This window comes from Microdochium trichocladiopsis (assembly GCF_020744255.1).
Source record: "Microdochium trichocladiopsis strain MPI-CAGE-CH-0230 chromosome Unknown B0I36scaffold_14, whole genome shotgun sequence".
NCBI lineage: Eukaryota > Fungi > Ascomycota > Sordariomycetes > Xylariales > Microdochiaceae > Microdochium > Microdochium trichocladiopsis.
The window spans coordinates 651,837-668,373 of NW_025763557.1; the positions used below are offsets into that span (position 1 = coordinate 651,837).

The following is a 16,537-nucleotide window of genomic DNA, read 5'->3' on the forward strand; positions in this document are numbered from 1 at the left end:
TATACTATCGGAACGAAGCTCGCTTGCGCCGGAGCGATTTGCAAAAGCATCCCATCCCTAGAAGCCGTCGTCGGATGTAGTTTATCGACCAGCATAATCTCTGCGATATCGATCATAGCCGCGGAAGCTTTAGCTAAGCCGTGGATACTATGGATCGCCCTATGTTCTTCAATGATCTCGATTGTCTTATGTACGGTTCTTGCGGTATGCTCAGCACTTATAGTTCGCTTGGCGTACCTAGTAGCCGAGTCCCCTCTTTTCACCGTGGACGTAGGTTACGTGTATCAGTCATCTTTATGTAGTGCGGCTTTGTCTCTACTTGTTTTCGCTTGTACAATAGCGTATCATATTGCGACGACAAGGACAGGTCATACACGCGGGTTTTCACCCGTCGGGAAACCACTACCAGGTTTAAGTAATCAAGGAACGGATAAGCACGATAAGGGGTCACTGGCTCACGCCGCGAGCCTGTGAACCTCACCAATGGATCACAGTGATCTGGATCGCTGGACTGCAACGTACGTAAAAGCCGATGAGTAGGAAGGTGTTTTTGACTATAAGGATCTCCTTGCTAGTTAGTGAATATCTTTTGTCCTTAGCAATGAATCTAATCATCAATTCTACTAAAAGTTGAACTATTAACTCAATTGCCAGAAGTGATATCTCTGCCGGCAAGACATAAACCAGGAGATATGACAAATTGAGATTTACTATTGCGATGGCTTTACCTGCTTTTCAGAACGGCAAAACCCTAGCGCCCTACCAAAGGTTGAGCCGGAGGCTGGATCGTGACACATATATCCTCACCATTCAAAAGTTATATAGAACACCTAGGCTAGGTTAGGGACGATTAAATTCGAGGTATATTCGCCCCCGGTATATGGCTTATAGAGGTATGCTACTCGTTCCTTTGCTTATGCGGTTCGAACTTTGGTCATATTAGAATAATAGGCTCCACTATCGTACGCTCCATCGTTAGGCGTTATACCGGGAAGTAGGCTACCTTGTAGCCAAATTCGACCTTGCTCCAAAAACGCCAACGACGCATAAATCGTATTTGATACGCAGACTCACTTACAACACACCACGGTGTAAATATGATATTTACCTACTATATTAACATACTGTACCGTCGACCTATTGTCGTAGACTGCTAAAATATCTTGTATTAGATAACTACTACTATCCGACAACATGTACGACGTCCCGTGGAGGGTACATTTGGCCTGGTCTGAGGTACACGATACTAAGATACAAGAATGGAAGGCTTATGCGGAAGCCCAGAAACAAGAGATTGTTTCTTTAAAGCAGCAACAACACCTTCTGCAAAGAGATCTGGATGAAGCAAATAAAAGCCGGGACCTCCTCCACCGCATCGCAGAACGGCAGGGGGAGCTCATACGGTCTCTCGATGCAGACCTTCAAAACCTAGCCGATCTCACCCAGGCCCATAGGGAAAACCCGCAACCCACCGAGGCAGTAGATAGAGGGCAGTACGGGGAGGAAATGAACGCCTTACACAATTCCGAAACAGCGTTTACACAAATGGATAATTCTCACCTCTTGAGCTACTTAGCAATGCCCATGTCTACACACCAAGATATTGGCGCGTCTGATAGCTATGGAAATCCTACCGGGACTCAGAATGGAGATGATGCTTGGAGGCTATGCGAAGAGCAGTCTAGGGGTTCTAGCACCGGCTTGGCGAGTCCAGCTGAGGTATAGTTAGCTACTTTGTGTATTTTCCTTTTAGGAGAACATATAATCTTATGCTATCTATTTTCGAAATATCTTAATTCTATCTCGTCCATTGTGATTCGTAAAAGACTGCTGGGCTGATATATAATATAGCGCAAGATAAGTCAACATTTAATAGGCGGCCTCCCTTCTGGTTAGCCTTCGTACTACGGACAAGTAGCAGCCGGAAGTAGCCTTACACAATCGATAAGAACTTCTCCAGAATAGGAGCAGAAGTCACGCTTACTATGTCCTTAAAGGCTTCTCTATATAAGAATGGCCGCCGCCAGCTACATACTCCACTAGTTTAGCTAAGGCAAAAGTGTGCGGCGTGTTACCTACAATTACCAATGCAAAAGACTAGGACTCGTACTGAGCAAACAATCCCTGCGTCCAGTCGGCCTTTGTCTCCCAATATGATCGACTTCGAGATCCGTGCCTTAGGCGGCATGACCACTGCATTCGACACAAAGCCTGAGGAGCTGCGGAACCTAAAAAGTCCTGTCCCGATTGGAGATAGAATTATTGAACTGAATGTCGAAAATGCGCGCCTAAGGCGTGAAATAGACTACTACAAGACCTTAACCAACGAGGTCCTCCACCCACTTTTAGCCCACGTCCGTTTTCATACACAAGGACTGCTCTCAGCGATCCAAAGACTTGATGCGAAAATCGAAGAGGCCAATGCGCGATTGTGAGAAGAGTCGACGGGCTAAGTGGAAAAGGCGCGACTTAATCTGGTACTATGTTCTATAAGTGCTGTCTATCCAAGTTCGGCATTCCCTGCTCTTTATATATAGACGTGATATTAGTCTTGGGCCCAACTGGGAAGCCCGCGACGGTTGGGCGAAACTCGCGAAGGAGAAATGAGCCCGAAGTAATAGTACAACTATCCGTCCGTCTCACTAGATAGGCAAAACCCTATTAAGTAGTAGCTAGCGCCCTCTCGCCTATAATATATGGTCAAGTAGCGTAGCTCAATGAAAGCAGGCGCCATGGTTACAGGATCGTACCACGAGAGATAGAGAGAATAAGACATCTGCTCCGTGGACTATAAGACACATCTGCTGGCGCGGTCGAAGCTATATCCCCACGATACCGTCATGGTTTTGCGAGCGCTAGTCCTTACATGTTTCTTCGGAAAAGGCTCCCATCAATTGTAATTCCAAGTTTGTGACTTGAATGCTCCAGAAATGGCGCCTGGGTAACTCGTGAATGACTCCAGGCCATAGTCCCCTCCACTAGCTGCTTACTCAAGTGGAATTAATGTTGAGTCGACCTGTCCAACCACGAGCGATCTCTCCTTTATTCTCTGTTTCTTGCGATCGTCTGATTGCTAAAACCAAGATTTTCCTGTGCATATTTGAGAAGCAGACTTACTGGCTCAAGGTTTGCTAGACGAGGGCCGCGTTATACTATGTAAGCTTTCTTCTGGACATTATCCATACTCCGAACTTACCAATCGTTCAAGGACATTCCCTCGCCCCACGGTACACCAGTCGACGATTAATGAACAGGCAGGATACTGGAAAGCACTGTGTGAGCAAGCTACAGCCCAGCTCGAACTATGTCAATCGCAAAATCGTGACCTTAAGGACTTGGTAAAGAGCGCCGCAGAAAGCTTTGATGAGCAAGTGATGCGCAACGATATCCTACAAATGCAGCTAGACCAACATAAAGAAACTATGGCCGAAATGGTCAGAGATGCTTCGGACAAAGACTACGTTATAGCAGCACAGGAATTCCTCCTCGGCGCTGCGAATGATGAGGTGAACAACTTGGGCAGATCCATCACGGAAAAAAATGGGCTGCTGGCTGCGTTCCAAGCACTGGACCAGCAGGATCAAACAGACCAAGGCCAGCCCCAGACAAAGAAGAGAAAGATAATGCGATAAAGTCTGAAAGAAAGTACTTGTTACGCTAATTATTGCAGGCAATATGGCGGGAGAGGACGACAGCTATAATGGAACTCTTACATAGTCCGCATGAACGAAAAGTCATGAGGAAGGAGTGAGATCATTATTTATATGTCTTACTAATAAATTTTCTGATCCATCTCTCGCGCGTATATCTGTGTATATATCTGTGTTCATGTGCGAACCATTACGAGCCACGATTATTCCGTAAACAATTCGAGCATAACCGCGTGGCCTTGAAAAAGGGATTGATTCACGGTGTAGATACTCCAGCTCCCCTCTTTACTACACTAGCTCAGATTCTCGAACTCCGATTTGCCTAGAACTGTAGGAACTAATAGTTTCTCTACCTCCCTGATAAATTGATTCGGGCATGTACGTCCCCTGGATTTTAGGCTGTTAGTCATATGTTCTCCACTATGAACAGGCTCCCGCTATTGTAGGCGGCCGCCCGAGGATACCGGTAACACTTAGGCCATCGATTGTCTTCAATCACGCGGTCGCATACTACTTTATTTACAACTTTGCAATGTTTTTACGATCGTCATACGCTAGTGTTCTTTCGAGCCACGACGTAACGACGAGGTTTATGTAATCCCAACCTAGATTGAACCACGTACATATGCGATGAGAAGTTGCGCCAAGCTTGGCATTCCTATTGCCTCGTTAACACTATAGCTACGTGACTTGCCTGACGGAGGCGGTGCTATTTCATTATGGGCCGACGTGTTGTGTGCTTTGCTGATTCTACATGCAAGGCTGGCTTACTTGTCACGGATACCGCATACCTCCATTTTCTGTTCTGCTCGTCGGCACCGCGGATTGTGCCTTCCCACCTTGCATTGAACTGACTCAACGGACCAGGGAATGGCGTGCTATGTCACGACTCGCTCCTCTAGATCTGTCCCACCCCGTTCGGCCCCATCAGCTACCATTGCCGAGGAAAGTACGTCAAAGGTTCTTGGACTGGTTCATTGCTCACTAAGCTGTATAATCAGCCTGGCGAGGCAGACTAACTGGGCTCGACTCAAGGCTTAGCATATGATAAGTCCTCGCCGATAGGGGCGTAGTGGCATGTGGAACTCCTATAAAGCTTTGGTTTGCCCCTCCCCATTTCCTGCACCAGACTTCCCTCATCAGACCCAACGAACACTACTACATATAAGCCACAGCCTTCCCTTCCGAGCTTCCGAATCCAGCTTCAAATCTCGACCTTACATCCCATTCCAGTCCAAAATGTCTTCGGACTACATGCCCGCCATGACGGCGCCCTCTCCCCAGCCTGAGAAGAGAATGCAGATGAACGGCACAATGGGTCTTATCTTTATAAAGAAGCCCGACGGGCTCTACGTGTGGCTGCACCAGCGAAGGAAGAAAACAACGACGTTAGTGGATGGCAAAGTCACTAAAGTGTATGGCGGAGAGCGTAAGTGTTGCACTACGCCCGAATTCACTTGGACATCCAAGAAAACTACTCACCGCCTGTATATGGGTGTGCTAACCACATGTAATGCAACAGACAGCTTTGCCGGCCCGGGCGGCGGCGCGGAGCTCGGCGAGACACCTGAGCACAGTATCCTCCGCGAGGTTGCTGAAGAGTACTTAGTTGACCCCGAGATTATTCCTATTGACAACCGTAACGTACTCGCCGAAACAGACGATCGCATGGCTGACGGCAGCTTCTGGCGCTGTCACTTTTATCTCCTTAACCAGCGCAACCGTAAACAGCGGCCACAGGTTTGTAACATCGCATACCGACGACGTCTTAGGCATGTTTTCGACTTAGAAAGAGGCCTTTGCTAATGTGTTTGTCCCTTTAGATTGCCGAGTCGGAGAAGGAGAAGGCTACCCACGTGGAACAGTTCAAGTGGTCGGAAATATTCCGTGCTATCGAAGCGGCGGCCCCGGATGGCGAGACGGACCGCATTAAGACTACAATTGAGGGGAAAGATGGGCAGCGGGACGTGTATTTTTTTGCTTCCCTCATAAACCTTGTCCGCGAGCGTCCGGACCTTAAGGATGAGAGACGCATCCTGGACGCGTACGAAAAGGCCGGCGCGCCTCTGGAGCCTCTGGAGTAGTGAGGCCGCGTCGTTGAGCCGTGGCCCTTTCAGCTAATGCGCTTCGGGGTTTACTATCTAGCATTAGCCAGTATAGCTGTCTAGTAGCTTAAGCCTCTACAGACACCTAGAAATTGAAGCATATGAATACCCGATATATCATAGTGTAATCATAAACCGGCTAAGTTACATTTAGCATATTAACGCGCTGACAATTATGCACTGTGTTAAACGAAGAAATGCCTTCCTGGGGCAGAGGAAATAGTGTAAGCTACTAGCGGTGCTTGTTAATCGCCCAAGAGGGCAGTTTTGTACTCTGGACAAACACTTAAGAAGCTATTATCCAGTTACACAGTACTAGATTGATATGCCTGGGACATTTCATGGAGGAATCCCTTTCCAAGATGGCTTAGGTAAACAGCCATGTTATACTATGATAGTGCGAGACAGTACTCCGTGATAAGTGTACAGTCCTCTAAGGTCTCTTCTAGCTCCCATGTCGGGCACTGGTGATCGAGCCACTTGATAGCATAATACACCAAGCCATTACGATCCTCGTAATGGGCACAAACATGCTCAATCTTACGTAAGACAGTCTGTCTAGACCCATACGGCCGTAAGCTACCTTCTTTCCAATCGTGGAGAATGTAGTTATCTTCAAGTGCCCAGGCGAGACCAATAAAATCTGCGGCCTCATTTGAAGTTCGGATCTCTAAGCCATGAAACGTTCGATTATTTACCCTAACGGAACAAAGTACTTGGGTCACAACGACATCTGTCGACCATGTTGTTTGAACGGCCGATCCGCGGAATATCTGTTGGGGTTCAAGTACGATCATTTTAGAATACACAGTTTATAAACGGTAAGGCAGGAAAGAATTCCAAAGAAAATATGTGATGATATGGCTGGAATCGTTGAGTAGATAGTGAAAGCGAAGTTTCTCGTTCTTAAAGAGCCCGCCACTTACTTATATTAAGAAGGCTACAAGTAGAGAGTCCTAGGACGAATGATAGTCCGAAAGTAGCTCGTCCTAGGAGGCCCGTAGTCCCATAACGCCAGTGGTACCAGGATAGCTAGCGATCCTAGGAGAGCCGGTACACCTGTGGTCCCAGGACAGGCAGTGGTCCTAGGACAGTCAGTGGTACCAGGATAACTAGTGGTCCTAGGACAGGCAGTGGTCCTAGGACAGGCAGTGGTCCCAGGACAGGCAGTGGTCCCAGGACAGGCAGTGGTCCTAGGACAGGCAGTGGTCCCAGGACAGCCAGTGGTCCTAGGACAGCCAGTGGTCCCAGGACAGGCAGTGGTCCTAGGACAGGCAGTGGTCCTAGGACAGGCAGTGGTCCTAGGACAGGCAGTGGTCCCAGGACAGCCAGTGGTCCTAGGACAGCTAGTGGTTCCAGGACAGGCAGTGGTCCTAGGACAGGCAGTGGTCCTAGGACAGGCAGTGGTCCCAGGACAGCCAGTGGTACCAGGATAGCTAGTGGTCCCAGGACAGCCAGTAGTCTCAGGACAGCTAGTGGTCCTAGGACAGGGAGTGGTCCCAGGACAGCCAGTGGTACCAGGATAGCTAGTGGTCCCAGGACAGCCAGTAGTCTCAGGACAGCTAGTGGTCCTAGGACAGGGAGTGGTCCGAAGACAGCTTGTACACCCACGGTCCAAGGACAAGGTTAGTCCAAAGCCGAAAATGGAGCGACCCTCCATGTTCCAAAACTAGCTCCTAGCACGGGAGAATGCTTGCTATAAAATGTAGGACTACTCTACATTCTTGCAAAATACTAACTACGTAACTACTCAAGATGGGTCATAAACCTTTCCTATCACTCTTCGCATTCGTGCTTTCACTATCTAAGGGTCTTTGCGACACTTATCAACATAACCTCTTCGAACTTTGTGACGGTAATAGGCATTAATCCCTTATACACTTACATATACTAGTAGCTAATAATAATGAATCTCAGGCATACGCGTTCATAGTACACAGTCTCCAGGTGCCTTCTCTGGGTCTGTTATCCTAGGTGCAAACTGCCATCTATGGCCCAATTCATCAAGTGTAGCATACTCGTACCTCGATTTAGCGCCTTGCCTCTGGAACCACGGAGGACGCTTAGCTATATCAGACTCCATAGACGAATGTGGTGGCTATTTCGTGAATTCTTGCGAAAATTGTTTCCTTGATCCGAAGCACAATACGTTATCTTGCGAATGTACATCGCCCTCAGGGAAAAAGATGTCAAGCGTATTGCTAAGTACGAGCTTAACGCCCTCTCTATCTAAGTGAGAAGCTAATAGTTAACTAGGCGACTTTCTGGATGCTTCAGCTGGACATCTAACTTGCTCTAATGGAGCCTGGATTGGTGCTCGTGGTCCCAATATAAAGGCCTGTACAAACACGACTATGACCTTTAATCACAGGCGGAGTCTGTTTGGGAAACTAAGCACACTATAAGATTATGCTATGGAATTACTGATATACTACACTTATTGAGAGCTTCTTCATTATATAATTCGCGATCTTAGAACAGTAGACCAATGATACTATATATGACGTCAAACTGGGACGGTAGTATGAGATGGAGAAGGGAAAGAAAGCTTGCGCTATCAATATGTTCCCATTTAACGACGATACTCTTTTTGCAATAACTCGAATAACTATCATAACTCTTCCCATACGAGGTATTGCCATTCAACCTCTTGCAGTAATCCTACTGATACTACTCGCCGACAGAACGGGCACATTACCCCGATATATCTCATAGACTCCTGGATGCAGGACTTGCAGAAGACATGACCTTCATTCGTTAGTCCAAGGAAGTTAGGAAATAAGACGGATTAGACTTACCGCACGACTGTATAGCAATCGGGATTTTGATTATGTCCGAGCAAATAGAGCAATCAGAATCCCAGCCATAGAGCTGTATACATGGCAATCCCACGCGAATCGCGCATAACAAGCAAAGTGCCTTGTTTCTGTTAGATGGGCTGGAATCCTTCTTGCAGGCTACGTACCGGTTTGTTTCCCAGGATAGCATAAAGAGAATCGCCGTTCATAAGCTCGGATGTACATCTCGAACATAAGTCTCGCTGCGCCTCGCGGAAATCTGGCTTGTCTCTGTGCGCCATAGTCTTCGTGATCATTTGCTTTAGTTTACGTGGGAAAGCCATGTGGTGCAAATCATGTACTTTTGATTAACTTATTTACACCAGAGGCCCACTAGAGATAAGTAAGATAACGTTCTTTACTAGTCCCAAAACTGCATCTCTGGTTTTGGCTTCACGGAAGGTTTCTCTACACGCTCCAGTGCCTGATTGTTTTCGGCGCTGTTAATGTCTTCCTAGAGCCTATTTGCTTGCTACGGGTGACGAAGACACGTCGTCGTAAACGCGCAGGCATTAAACACCACCCCTGCTGATTTTTATGCTCCCCTATACATTTCCCTGGGGTCGATAGTTTCTATCGAGGACGCCTGTACTTGTTGTGGGAAGAACAAGCTCCATGGACTGAAAACAGCGTTATCCTCGACTAAGTGAGCTCCAGATTTATTAAGCAAGAGTCGCTGAGCTTCTGCGTTTCGAAGTCGCTCCCCGAATATAGTGTTCTGCCTAGATAGGGACGGTTCTATGGCACTGCCTTGGACAGGTCTCGCGATAGCAAGCTGTGGATCGAATAAAAGATCGCATTGGGCGTCGCTAATAGTGCGAAACAATTTGAAACTATCCACGTTGGTACATAAATCCATTTGACTTAGTTCTTAGTATTACTATCTCCCAGCACAAGGAGAGCTGAGCAATATATAGTGTCGATGTCAGTTCAAGCCCCTTCTCATCCATAAATTGCTCTACGTAAAGAGCCATTAGGGTACAGTAGAGACCGAAATCAGTGTCCACGATTTCAATGTTTAAACTTTCTCCGCACGGACCAGTTCCGCCCCCGGCCGCGACTGACACAGTGCGTCGCTGCCCACTCCGTACCAGATACATGTCAGCCAGAATTGGCTGCAGCTGCGATTGCTCTGGGCAGGTGCACTAAGCCGCATTTGGCACTGACAAGTTACGGCGGCTCTGCACCGTGCGTCATCAGGACAAATCAGGTATCAATTCTTCGGGCCGACAAAGGGTTGCTGTCCATCAAATATGCATATAATGACGATTCGATAATCGCATAATGCGCAGTCATCAGGTACGCAAAATCATGATGAAGCTTTCCGGATTCCCTATATATGGAACGATGAAACTACTAGTTAACAGCACGACTCCATTGGCTGCCAAGGAAGACGGCATGCATGGATACTTGCGCCATGACCTCCCTCCAAGACTGAGAAAATTCCTCCATCAAGGCTGCAGTACAGTACTGTACTGTCACGCTGGGAATGACGCCGCAATCTCCAGCTTCCTGAGTGCTTCCAGCCAGCTCTTCATCGACAAACTTGAGGACTGCCCACTCTCCACCACATGGTCTTCTCGTTATCTGTGCCTCTCCAAGCCAACAAAAGAGAATTGCACGTCCTCGTAAGACTGGGTGCCGCCTCGGTATTGCTGTTGGGGATCATCTCAGCAGGGGCAAACCTCTCAGATTCTACCGACCAGGCTGCCAGCCAAGTGTCAGTGAACTGGCCCTTTGCCTTGTATGCTGCGTAGACGGTGCCGTCGAGTTCTACAAGTGCCGGACCAAGGCTGCTCTCACCATGCCAACACATCTCGTGGGGCTCTACTAACAGAGCAGTGCCTTCGGTGTCCAGGCGCATCCAGTAAAGCTTATCCGTTGAAACAGCCTTCCAGGCGATAAACAGTTCATTTCTGCGGCATGTAAGCCCTGGGGATGTGTCGGTCTGAATGAAGCCGTCAAGTTGCTTCACCTGCCTTTGCCAGTTCTCGCCATCGTACCATGACAGATACACATTCGAGTTGATGTCCCCCTTCCACAGCGCGTACACGCGGGAAGAGCCGCCCCATTCCCAGCAGGCGAGGACTGGGCTGGCAGTGCTCCAGGCGTCGGGGATTGGGAGGGGGTTTGTCCATTCTTCTGAGTTGTTGGAAAGGGTGGAGAAGTAGAGAGTGTTGTCATCAACCCCTTTCCATGCAGCCACGAGTTGGTCGGCTAAAGCGGCCACTGCGGGCCGTTCCCTGCTCAGTGCATTCGCATGAAGCATCCTGACAGGGCCCGGTGTCAAATGGACACTATCGTTTGACGACATTCTGGTCCACCACAGGTTCAGACTGCCAGCAAAGTGTTCCACGAAAGGCACAGGAAATCCAATGGATTCGTCTCTGCCACGCCAAACTGCAACCAGGCCTCCCTGGGACTCGGCAAGGGCGGGAGCGGCTTCACTGATTCCCCTATGTGGAACTAATCGTTCAGGTCCAGGTCCGGTACGCCAATCGAGGTTCCTGGCCTGGGTGCGTTGACATTGACGATCCACTCGGCGGGCGGCTTCGATAAGGCGATCCATTGCCGCTTCCTTCAACTCCCCATAAATGACGGGCAGTGTAACACCGAGGATACCGAACAGACTGTACGCTTGATCCTCTGGGCGCAAAGTTTGGCGCCCCTGCATCCATGCGACCCGTTCAAGGATTCCGAACCTCACAAGAGAGTCTCCACGGAGTGCTGCCAGCGGTATACCCGTGATGCTGCGAATAATCTCCTCTTTCTCTCTCTTGCTTCCGATCCGTGACCACTCCATCGTAAAGAACTCCACGGACCGAGGAGCAATGAGCTCTTGAAGGGTCCAACCTCGCTTGAACCATCGGCTGGCGCGGAAGGCTGCGTTATCGTTGATCTTTTTAACATCGGAACTGCACACCAGACAATAGGATCAGCTACTCGCGTTACTCACGCTACGGTACTGGGTAGAGGTAACAATAAGGTACAGAACCGAACTCACAGGTACGCAAAGCAGCGTTCCGAGTTTTGATACCAAAGGAACATTGAGTTGATCGCGGTGGTGTGTTCCACAGCATTCGTCTTGTCGATGCAGCAAGTGTCGACCCATGAATACTTCAGTCCCATCTTTTCCGCCTGCTGGACGCAAAACCTGATCTTGTCGAAGCCCACCTTGTCCCTGCCCGTACCGTGGCGTAGATCCTGGAAGGTGCATTCTTCCTTGCCCCAGGTGTGGGAAAGTATGGCGTATGGGGGAATCGTGCCCAGCTCGAAGGGCCCCGCCAGGGCGATGTTGCCATCATCGTCGCGCTCTAAGAGCCACATTTTCGCCGCTGTGATCCTCACTTAGTGGTGATGTTAACCAAAGTATAGAATGAAGGAAGAGCTCAGTTTGCTGGATGAAGTTGCCTCAGCAGCGTGGCGATTTAAATGTCGGAGGGAGACATGGGGAAGTGCGAGGAAGGCTCTGGAGGCTACCCTAAAGTCGGAAGCGGCGGGAGGCCGAGGAGAGAATACCCCGCTCTTGAGCTACGTATAAAACTGGTGCTTCTGAATAGTCGATTCGCCAGGTTCAGCCACTCGACAGCCACCCCAGCCAAAAAGCACGCTGGTGCTCTTTGCCATGATTGGTCCCGAACGCAGCGAGAATCACTGGCTTGATAGGTTGGAGTAAGCCAGAGTAGAAGGGAAGCTTTGTTTGCATGCCATGTGCGAGCGTCTGGGCCGCGAAGCTCTCGACGCCTCTTGTGAGTTCTTCTCCTTCTCATCCATGATCTTGGTTGAAATTCGTCTTATGCCCTCGCTTTCATTCTTCTCCCCTTGCTGTCTTGATGTGGCGTACAAGCCGCGGATCAGACGGCGGGAGCTACCCGAAACTTTGCAGATCACCGAAGCCCCGAAACTGCAGATCACCGAGTACGAGAAATTTTGCATGTTAGGGTTTTTTTTTTTTTTTTTTTTGGAGCCGCGGGGGTGAACATCCTCGAGGGGGGACCTCCGCGGAAGGCCGGAAGCACGATCCTGGGGCTGTGGTAACGTCGGGACATCAATTTCTCCACGCTGCAGGGTATCCGCAAAGCGCAATCGCGAGGTGTTCGAATAAGCGAGCCAGATGAGTCAAGATGTGGTTATCTCCGAGTGCGACCGGAAAAGTGCGAATGGGACAAGCGGGAGGTGCAGTTCTGTGGCTTCCTGATCTTGGAACAGGGGGTCCGGTTGGACCCAGCCAAACTCGAGGCCATCCGAACATTCGCTTGTGGTTCTTGTTCACCAGCGCCCTGCGGCTCTCGGCGACTGCGATCCGGCAAGGCCTGCGGAGGCGTCACGACCACGGCCGCCTTGGTCCACCGGCGCAGCTCTCCACAAATCGCCACAAAACCCGGGTCGTCCGTGCTGGCGAACTTGGTCATGTCCATGTGGTCGGTGTGGATCGCGATCGGAATGTACCCGGGCAGAATGGCCGAGTCCTGCGGCACGACCTGCCAGCCGTCAATCAAACGCGCACCACGGGAGCCGCGTCATCAGACTCACCTGGCCGACGCCTGGCAGAGGCAGCTCCTCGAAGAAGCAGCTAATCTCGATCGGCTGGCCTTCCTTGCCGCGTGACTGAACCATCGTATGGAATCCATCCTGGATCCGCGCGAGCACCTCCGAGTCGCGCCTCAGGACCGCCACGATTTCGGTATTCGTCTGCTTGATAATCCCCTTGGATCGCGACAGCAGCTCGGCCCATCGTGCCAGCCCCGATCCATGGTGTGGCGTCCCGAGGAAGGCGATGCCGCGTGTCGATCGAAGGATATTCTGGAGGTGGCCTTCCGTCCGCTGTCTCGACGTAGACAGGGCCTGTCATCGTCGTTAGCTGCATTTCGTGGCTTGAAGCAGAGAAAAACGTACATCCTCGCAGACCAGGCCGCCCAGGCTGTGGCAGACAAATATGATCGGCCGTTCATTCTGCTCGCGTTAGCATCGTCACTATCATACCCGGCCGCCGGCACCTACCGTGTCGTCCTCCTCTCGATATGCCGCGAGAGACGTCAGAAGATTCCACGCGTGGTTCGCAATACGACCCTGCGACACCACGCCCCGCCAGTCTGCCACATATGCATCGTATCCGAATGTGAGGACACGCGCCGTCGGGAGCTTGGACGGGAGGAGGGCCTTGGGCATGGCTCGGATGCGCCGGCGGCCGTCCAGGTCTTCTCGCGGTCGCCCGTCAGGCCGTGGATGAAGACGATGCTGGAAGTGTCAGCAGCCGATTCAGAGGCTAAGGGGGGAGGGAAGAGAACACGCACTCGACGATGGCGTCGGCGGGGTTTGCCGGGCTGTGGAGCAGCTTGATGCCGGCGGGGAAGGTCTTCCTGGTCGACGACGACGGCGCCGCCAGCGATTGGGCTGGCGGGTCCTGCTCGACTGCTGCGCCAGTCGTCGGTTTTGGCTCCTTCTGCCGCCCGAAGAGTCGCCGCATTCTGCTGCGCAAGAGGATGGCGGCGTCTCGTCGGGACCGTCAGACTACTCCGCGGCCTTGGGGTTGGAGGCGGGCCTGATGTGTGCGAGGACCCCTCTCTGGGTTCGTGCCTAAATTGGCCTCGGCTCTTCTCCGGCACACCGTTGCTGCTATTTTTAGCTCGCCTTCGGTCGTCCTGTGGGCCATGTGTGCAAATGGAACAGCGGCCCAGAACAACACGCATCGTCTGCGCGGCATCTTGAACCTTCCGATCTGTCGCACCGAATATGCAAAGAGCCTAATTCACTGCAACTTAGCGCGTGTAGAGCACTCCAAAGGCTTCTCGGATCAAGTACTGATCGCTTGCCCTGCGCAAATGGCTCCCAACCTTTCCCTTTCCCAGCATGGCCAGATTCGAGACATGATTCTTAGTGGCTCGCTCACCAATGTCCAGATAGCCAGTGCTGCTCGTTGCAGCACACGCTCGATTCGAACCGTCCGCCTGAACCTTCAATACTTCGGCACGACCCGAGCGCCATCGAACCGCGTCGGCCGGCCCAGAGACATCACCCCTCCCATGCTGCGCGTGCTCTGCGATCGCCTGCTTGAAAAGCCGCAGATGTACCAGGACGAAATGGTCGTGTTCATATGGGACGAGTTCGAGACCCTGGTGACGGTCCACAGCATCGGCAGAGCGTTGAGGGCGATGGGATAGTCGAAGAAGGTCGCACGTCGTGTTACGCAAGAACGAAGCGCCGATGTGCGGGACTTCTTCCTCCACTTCTGGACGAGGATAGCAGCTATACTATTGATAGTCTATATTCGCCACGTACCCTATCGGAAAGAACGGTGCGCTCAGCCCGCATTTCACGAAGCGAACGTCGCATAAGAGGACAAGCGGCCTCGGCGTGGGCCGATGAGCGAGGAAGGGGAGTGGCGGTTGTCAAAGCAATGTTAGTGGCGAATCTACAGAGTGCCGTTTTGAGCCGACAGGTCGGTCCGACGTGCGGCGCAATTTAGACCGCACCAAGAGGCCCCACTTCGGCCGGGTTTCCCTTCCCCGGAGGCCTGCTCACCGCCCCGGCAAGTGCGCCAATTTCACCGACAACCGAGCCGGTTTCCAAGCGATGCGGAACCCCAAATGCCCGTCGGGACAGTACCTCCTGGTCGAGGCCACTTGAACGCTCGATGAGCTCCAAAGCCGAGGTTGGGAGGTACAGTTCCGCTGGGTCCCGGCCCATGTCGGCGTATCAGGCAACGAAATGGCGGACCAAGCCGCCAACAGGCCGCAGGACCCCATGCCGAGGCGCCTCCAACAACGATCCCCGGGATCATTATGGGAACCACGAAGCCCGCCGTTCGCCAGAAGCTGCGAGTCGAATGGGAGAAAGCCTGGGAAATTGCCCTCTTCCGGCTCAGCGCGCGGCCGGGCAAAGCGACATTAAGTACACATCGCGGAGCACACACAGCAATCAGTTCGTTGATCACACGGATGCGCACGGGGAAGATTAGCCTCCGTGCCTACCTCCACTCCATTGACAAGGCCGATATCGACCAGTGTCGATGCGACTACGGGCCGCAGACGGTGCGGCACATCCTCCTGGAGTGCCGGATTGGATCCACGAGAGGTACAGTCACTAGCGAAATCGGCTTCCGCTTTTCACTCTTTTGGTTTAATATCTAATGCCCTTTTTTGGGCCTCTTGGCGCTTACACCGTGCTTGTTCCCATAGTCAAATGTCCCGGATAGTACTGGTTTGCATACTTGCCTAAGGCACGTGGAACAGAGGAACGGCCTTAAACAGTGCAGACGGGGAATTACAATACGAGAGCAAGGTTGCTGTATGCGCGCTGTTAGGTCGCAGTCAAGCCTTGTTTGGCAATCAGCACAAACGATGTTAAGAGGTAATTTGAAATTAGGGTCATTAGATAGCTATTAACATAGTCCTATAACGTAATCCACGGGTAAGCGGGTCACACGGGTGAACGGGTCACCTTCCAGTAACTCGTACGACAATATATAAGACAATTTAACCACAACGCCTTAAATCAATTCAAACTATTCAGAATCCTCTTCTTCAGAGGCAGATACAACTTTCTGACACGTACGAGCATTATGACCGGGCTCGCCGCAGACGCCACATCGTCGCGCGCGCGTTTCGGGCCTCCTCGTACGACCACTATTCTGACTCGTTTCCGCTATTAACTGCTGCGTCGCATCGATTTGAGCCTTCAAATCCTTTGCCTGATCAATCGTGAGGGACCCTCCTTTCTGTAGCTGCTTTCTTTTCGTACGACGACGGCGGCTGAGGCGGTCATTTGCATCTCGAAGTTCGGCGAGCTCTTGGCGCATAAGGTCCTGCTCGTGTACCATCATTATAACTCCTTTTCTCAGCTGCCGTAGGCTCTCAACAATGGACGACGGTGAGCTATTCTGGTGTCGTACGATGCGATTTTCAATATACTTCGTCTGCGATTCGGTCTCAATTAGGTTGTTCGG

General features: G+C 51.1%; 5 protein-coding genes across 5 annotated transcripts; 3 read left to right on the top strand and 2 right to left on the bottom strand.

Annotated features, from left to right (window-relative positions):
* Positions 1 to 2,153: 2,153 nt before the first annotated feature.
* Positions 2,154 to 3,632, top strand: B0I36DRAFT_355996 (uncharacterized protein; the record flags this gene model as incomplete). The annotated part of the gene is made up of 2 exons (XM_046157512.1): positions 2,154 to 2,431; positions 3,209 to 3,632. 2 exons carry the CDS (start codon positions 2,154 to 2,156, stop codon positions 3,630 to 3,632), a joined length of 702 nt encoding a protein of 233 aa, XP_046004866.1.
* A 1,257-nt stretch (positions 3,633 to 4,889) lies between these two features.
* Positions 4,890 to 5,734, top strand: B0I36DRAFT_369745 (uncharacterized protein; the record flags this gene model as incomplete). The annotated part of the gene is made up of 3 exons (XM_046159825.1): positions 4,890 to 5,079; positions 5,173 to 5,390; positions 5,474 to 5,734. The coding sequence occupies 3 exons, from the start codon at positions 4,890 to 4,892 to the stop codon at positions 5,732 to 5,734; spliced, it is 669 nt and encodes a 222-aa protein (XP_046004867.1).
* A 1,769-nt stretch (positions 5,735 to 7,503) lies between these two features.
* B0I36DRAFT_339854 (uncharacterized protein) lies at positions 7,504 to 8,188 on the top strand. Its single transcript, XM_046155901.1, has 3 exons — positions 7,504 to 7,610; positions 7,673 to 7,960; positions 8,012 to 8,188. The coding sequence occupies exons 1-3, from the start codon at positions 7,511 to 7,513 to the stop codon at positions 8,158 to 8,160; spliced, it is 537 nt and encodes a 178-aa protein (XP_046004868.1). The 5' UTR covers positions 7,504 to 7,510; the 3' UTR covers positions 8,161 to 8,188.
* A 2,946-nt stretch (positions 8,189 to 11,134) lies between these two features.
* B0I36DRAFT_217303 (heterokaryon incompatibility protein-domain-containing protein) lies at positions 11,135 to 11,919 on the bottom strand (the record flags this gene model as incomplete). Its single annotated transcript, XM_046148985.1, has 2 exons — positions 11,135 to 11,507; positions 11,597 to 11,919. Coding segments are annotated over 2 exons (696 nt in total), but the record flags the coding sequence as incomplete, so codon positions are not given.
* Positions 11,920 to 12,625: 706 nt separating this feature from the next.
* On the bottom strand, positions 12,626 to 14,484 carry B0I36DRAFT_52432 (uncharacterized protein). The gene is made up of 5 exons (XM_046162989.1): positions 13,887 to 14,484; positions 13,594 to 13,830; positions 13,489 to 13,545; positions 13,126 to 13,437; positions 12,626 to 13,073 (listed from the first exon to the last, which is right to left on the bottom strand). Exons 1-5 carry the CDS (start codon positions 14,280 to 14,282, stop codon positions 12,723 to 12,725), a joined length of 1,353 nt encoding a protein of 450 aa, XP_046004870.1. The 5' UTR covers positions 14,283 to 14,484; the 3' UTR covers positions 12,626 to 12,722.
* Between the last annotated feature and the right edge of the window lie 2,053 nt (positions 14,485 to 16,537).